Here is a 6,384-nt window from a genome sequence, read left to right on the forward strand (position 1 = left end):
ATCTGTTTTTCAAGTGTTCTCTTTTTCCTCACGCATAACGAAATTCGCGAATGCTTCGCAAAAAATGCCGCCCCATAAATTCTGCAGTCCAGAAGCAACTATCCGGTCTGCCCATAGGTAAATATGGGCCTGCTTGTACTCCTCTACAGCCATGCGGCTAGAGAGCTGTCAGAAGTTCAATGTAACGTTAATTCTATTCTAATTCTTTACGAAAAAAAAGGTTACGCAACTAACAATAATTCAATGCACAAGATTTTATTGAAAATTTAACGAAAATGTCATGAAGGTCGTGTAAAAATGAATGAAGACATTATTATCTAATAAATAAATCTTACAGGCGCAATAAGTATTCGACCACTTACATTTCATTTACATTTTCCTCTTCTTATACTCACTTTCATGCTTTTTTTTTACACAGTTGAAACAGTGGAAGCTCTTACGTTCGACAGAACTCAAGTTCGACATTCCTATAGTTCGACTGCTTACGTAGGAGAATTAGACAGTCCCTATACAGGCAACAACAAATGGGTTTGCCATTTGAATGGGAATTGGTTCTGTGTCTTGTAGTGATACTTTTGTTAAAGGAAAACAGAATATTTTATTGATTAGGACATCCATATTGATCACTGATTTTAAATTAATGAACTCTTTTTCTATTTGGGAATTTTGCCGTCTGTGAGACGGAACTGTCGAAACCCACTGTGGTACTAGAAGCGCATACACAAGTCTCGGGGCGGGCAGGAAATGCAAGTATTCGTTGATGGATAACCAATAAGAATTTGTATTCATTTCATTTGCCACACCCACTACCCTTATTGGACTGAACTTTCAATTCTGTTCTGTCGAACTTAAGAGAGAGTCCACTAAATAGACTTTTTTGCAAGGAGGAGAGAAAAGTTATTTCATTTACAAGGAGAGAAAAGATCTAAAGTTCTGACATGAAACGGTTACTCTGATATCACAGAAAGTACCATGGAAACAGAAGTATAAGATGAAATTCGTACCTCGTAGTTTTCCATACCACCCATCTCGTTCCATTCCAATTTGGGTTTAGGAGACTGTCACAAATCTTTTCATCACTATTCACAATATACGCACCAATTTCCTATTGGTCACACATAATTACTCGACAACGTTTCACTGGTTATACATGTACGTAACAATTTCGTCACCTGATGAATGGCTACCAGTTGAAAATTCATCACACCATTTGCAGTCACTTCTAGGTAACTCGTCACAGACATCCATGTTCTTACAAATCAGGAATACATTACTGTAGGTTAATAAGTTATATGTTTATTTTAATTTACTGTATAATAAATTTCCAGACACACAGTACCCAATGAATCTCAGGTACTGGAGTATGTTTCCTTCTTCTTTGCACTTCTCAGAATTCGAAACTATTCTCCACTAAATCTAAGTATCTGTAATTCTTTTTCTCAAAAAGGCCACCTCCCAGTCTCTCAAGGGTCTTATCAATTTCTGAAACCTATCCCTGCAATTTCTGTAGCACGTAAGAGGTATGGGTGATGCACCCATTTTAAAATTAAAAATTTATCTGTGCCAATCTTCATAGGTATTTGTTCCTTAAATATTTTCCAGAGTGTGTGTGAAACAATTCTAGATATGTGGAGAGAAAACATTGATCTTTCCTTTCTCTTTCTCTTGATCTTTGATCAAACTGCCTTTCGTATGGCGTAATAAAATTCATGTTTTAGTATCTATACAGAGATGACTCCACTGCATAGCAACATATTTCTTGCTGTAGTGTGAAGATATAAGCATTTCTAGCTGAATACACACATATTATATAGTTCATAGTTCTCGATGAAGTTTGTTACGGGCCTAATATACGAAATCATACGGCTTCCTCAAATTGCTCTTTCACTTATTTTCCGTTTTATTATACTATTAATTGTCTATAGCTAGAAAATAGTTTTTACTTGCCCTTGCAATAAATCAATACAATGTGTTTCAAATTATTATTATTATTATTATTATTATTATTATTATTATTATTATTATTATTATTATTATTATTTACTTACTGGCTTTTAAGGAACCCGGAGGTTCATTGCCGCCCTCACATAAGCCCGCCATTGGTTCCTATCCTGAGCAAGATTAATCCATTCTCTATCTCATATCCCACCTCCCTCAAATCCATTTTAATATTATCCTCCCATCTACGTCTCGGCCTCCCCAAAGTTCTTTTTCCCTCGGCCTCCCAACTAACACTCTATATGCATTTCTGGATTCGCCCATACGTGCTACATGCCCTGCCCATCTCAAACGTCTGGATTTAATGTTCCTAATTATGTCAGGTGAAGAATACAATGCGTGCAGTTCTGTGTTATGTAATCTCAATTCTCCTATAACTTCATCCCTCTTAGCCCCAAATATTTTCCTAAGCACCTTATTCTCAAATACCCTTAACCTATGCTCCTCTCTCAAAGTGAGAGTCCAAGTTTCACAACCATAAAGAACAACCGGTAATATAACTGTTTTATAAATTCTAACTTTCAGATCTTTTGGCGGCAGACTGGATGATAAAAGCTTCTCAACCGAATAATAACAGGCATTTCCCATATTTATTCTGTGTTTAATTTCAACCCGAGTATCATTTATATTTGTTACTGTTGCTCCAAGATATTTGAACTTCTCCACCTCTACAAAAGATAAATTTCCAATATTTATATTTCCATTTCGTACAATATTCTCTTCACGAGACATAATCATATACTCTGTCTTTTCGGGTTTTACTTCCAAACCCATCTCTTTACTTGCTTCCAGTAAAATTCCCGTGTTTTTATTATTATTATTATTATTATTATTATTATTATTATTATTATTATTATTATGAGAAATAGTAGTCAATCCCTTAATAATAATAATAATAATAATAATAATAATAATAATAATAATAATAATAATAATAATAATAATAATACTTACAAATGGGTTCCTTAAAAGCCATTTGTTAGTATTATTATCATTATTATTATTATTATTATTATTATTATTATTATTATTATTAAGGGATTGGCTACTATTTCTCATAGCGTATTTCATTCCATATACACACCATTAAATCTTACAGATTATTCCATTAAATCTTACAGATGTTACATGCAATCATAGGGATTTTCTCAAATCCCCTGTCACTTTTTCTCTGTTTTATTCTTTCTTCCATCTTACAGCTCTTTTTCTCACTGCAATAGAGTTACAATTAAGAGTAATCTGTTTGTGTCTCAGGTTATCGGCGGCACGAGCGTCATGAACGGCATGATGTACATCCGAGGCAGTCGGCGTGACTACGACGATTGGGCGGCCATGGGAAACACCGGCTGGTCCTACCAGGACGTGCTGCCCTACTTCCTGAAGTCCGAAGACAACCAGCAGCCTCATCTCATGGACCATGGCTATCACGGAGTCGGGGGATATCTCACCGTCACACAGTTCCCTTACCACCCACCTCTATCCCACGCCATCCTGCAAGCCGGGCGCGAGATGGGATACCAGGTTCGAGACCTCAACGGCGTCTCTCACACAGGCTTCGCAATAGCCCAGACTACCAGCAGAAACGGTTCACGACTCAGCACTGCCAAAGCCTTCCTCAGACCGGTGAAGCACCGCCCAAACCTCCACATCTTGCTGAACACTACAGTGGCGAAAGTCCTCATCAACGACACTACTAAAGAAGCTTATGGGGTTGTCATAATCAGAGGTGGCCACTCCGGTATGAACGAGGTAATTCTCGCAAGAAATGAAATCATAATATCAGGAGGAGCCGTGAATTCTCCACAGATCTTGCTGCTTTCTGGGATTGGTCCCAAAGATGATCTAAAATCAGTGGGTGTACCAGTTATACATGATCTTCCAGGGGTGGGACGTAACCTTCACAACCACGTAGCATTCTTTGTCAACTTCCACATCAACGACTCGGATACCCAGGCCTTGAATTGGGCTACAGCTATGGAGTACTTGCTGTTCAGAGACGGTCTAATGTCTGGAACCGGCATTTCAGAAGTAACTGCTATAATAAACTCCAAGTACAACAATCCTGCAGAAGATAACCCGGATTTGCAGTTCTTCTTCGGTGGCTTCCTCGCAAATTGTGCCAGAACAGGTCAAGTCGGCGAACGAGTTGACCCAAACAATACCGACTCAAAAAGATCCATCAATATAATTCCTGCTGTACTTCATCCTTTAAGCAGGGGATACTTGAAACTTAGAAGTTCAGATCCTTTGGATACTCCTATGATAATGCCGAGGTATCTGACGCATCCCTCCGATGTTGCCACATTGGTAGATGGCATAAAAATCGCTATAGCCATGACACAAACGCCAAGTCTGCAGAGATATGGTTTCAGACTCGACGACACCCCTGTTCCCGGATGTGAGAATTTGACCTTCGGTTGTGACGCCTATTGGGAATGTGCCGTACGTAGACAAACCGGACCGGAGAACCACCAAGCCGGCAGCTGTCGCATGGGACCTCCTGATGATCTAGGGGCCGTTGTTGATCCAGAACTTAAGGTCTACGGCATCGAAAGGCTTCGAGTTATCGATGCCTCGGTGATGCCAAAAGTAACATCTGGCAATACGAATGCCCCAACTATAATGATCGCCGAAAAAGGTGCCGATATGATCAAGAGCACGTGGTTCGGGAGACGAACCTGGGACATTTGGTACAAAAAGTAACGTCAGTATTATTTTAAAAGTGATTGTAAATCGCATGACGCGAGTCTTTTGTTATTGAACTAATCATCGCTTACAGACGGGTTACAACTACTTTGGGTTTGACGTTTTGTGGAAGATCTTTAGATTAGCGATGCTACAGCGTTACCAAGTAGCGAGATTTTAACCACGTATTAAATGGTAAAATCAGGCGTGTCTCTAAGAGATACACGGATAATGAAGAGAGAAATTAGTGATAGGAGATATTAGCTGTTTATCTCATAGCAGACAATGAACAATCGCAATGGTAACTGTATGTTGCCAACGTGAGACTTCAAGTGGTAACCTTGGCAACAGGTAAAAGTCTTCCTCTTCAACAATTTTTCGTTTTTAAACTGTCAATCTTGAAGTAGTTACACTCCTGGTACATGTCTGTTTCCTAGCAACCAAAGTGAACGAAAGTTGCAAAGAATGTGAGGAAAAAATATGCTATTCAAAACTCCTCCGACCTCAAATTGTTTGATATTTCATTCATGTGGCCTTGTTAAACATAACTGTTCTCCAGAAACAGTTATGGCCGGAGTCTTTTCCACATTAGTGATTCCAACAACAGAATTAACGTTACTGACTTATTTTGCAAAGTGACATAGATTGCCGTCGAATATATTAACTGGTTGGATGCTGCCATAATTGTCCGTAACGACAAGATGTGTTTTTTTGTGTGTGTGAAGCGTTTTAGGAGCCCAGTGACTATAACATCTGTCTATGTAATTCCATTGAAAGTTTCTTATTTGAATTTCTTTGTCAATGTTAAAATAATATTTACAATCTATTAAAAGAGGCTAAATCAACATTATTTGTTTAGTTTATCTTTCAGGTTTGTTAGTAATCGTTTGTCGAAGGCTCTGGACTGTTGACAGCGAATGTAAGAACAATTTTATACTCTGAAAGCAACTTTCTCTAAGTAGAGGAAGTTATGGCTCAAATTTTTATTATCTGGATTGTAAAAGTTGTAATTTAACTTTATGAATATTAAAGTATTCTAAAACTTATATGGTCCAAATTGAGCATTTACCATCATGGCGATAATTCTTTAGTCCTCTATAAAGCGCATGAAAAATTCATATTGAAACCCACCAGGTTATTAACATCAAGGATTAGCCCGGTTAAAAACACAGCCTTCTAAATAATCCATTTCCTCAACAGTGTTGTTTCTTTTTTGTGCTACTGCACTGTCATACACATACTTCGCCGTGGTTACGTCTCCACGTAACTGTAGCCCGCGGGAGATCAAGTTGAGTGACGCAACACTGCAACGTTACTGCAGGCCACCTTCTTGTATAAACCAGTTTTTTGCCTGCTTGGGATTAAAATGTTGTAACATACTGGAGTTTCAGAAGCAAATCCGACCTCTGCCTTGAAACTCCCTGGCCTTAAAAAGCAATTTGCGGCTAAAGTAATTCCCACAGAACACTCCACCCTTTATGCTATTAATTACGTAATTATGGTTCTTTAAATTTCGCAAGTGTGGATTTCAGCAAGTCGACACTGACATTTATTTTTACACCGCAATAGACATAAAACTGTGATAAATACAAGCAGGGAGAAAGACAAGAGCAGGTGGAGAGAAAGAAGGGAAGTCAAGGGGAACGAAAAAGAGAGAGAAAGAGGGGTAAGCGAAGATACGGAGAAAGGGAGAGAGATTAA

General features: G+C 38.4%; 1 protein-coding gene across 2 annotated transcripts in view; it reads left to right on the plus strand.

The window, feature by feature from the left end:
• Positions 1 to 5,729, plus strand: part of Gld (Glucose dehydrogenase) — a 209,199-nt gene extending 203,470 nt beyond the window's left edge. For both annotated transcript variants that reach the window (XM_069835290.1, XM_069835289.1), the window contains exon 5: positions 3,253 to 5,729. In XM_069835290.1, the coding sequence (XP_069691391.1) occupies positions 3,253 to 4,701 (1,449 nt within the window). In that variant the 3' untranslated portion in view covers positions 4,702 to 5,729. The remainder of the gene's footprint in view (positions 1 to 3,252) is intronic.
• Positions 5,730 to 6,384: the final 655 nt, after the last annotated feature.

The sequence above is a fragment of the Periplaneta americana genome, chromosome 9 (genome assembly GCF_040183065.1).
Source record: "Periplaneta americana isolate PAMFEO1 chromosome 9, P.americana_PAMFEO1_priV1, whole genome shotgun sequence".
Taxonomy (NCBI): Eukaryota; Metazoa; Arthropoda; class Insecta; order Blattodea; family Blattidae; genus Periplaneta; species Periplaneta americana.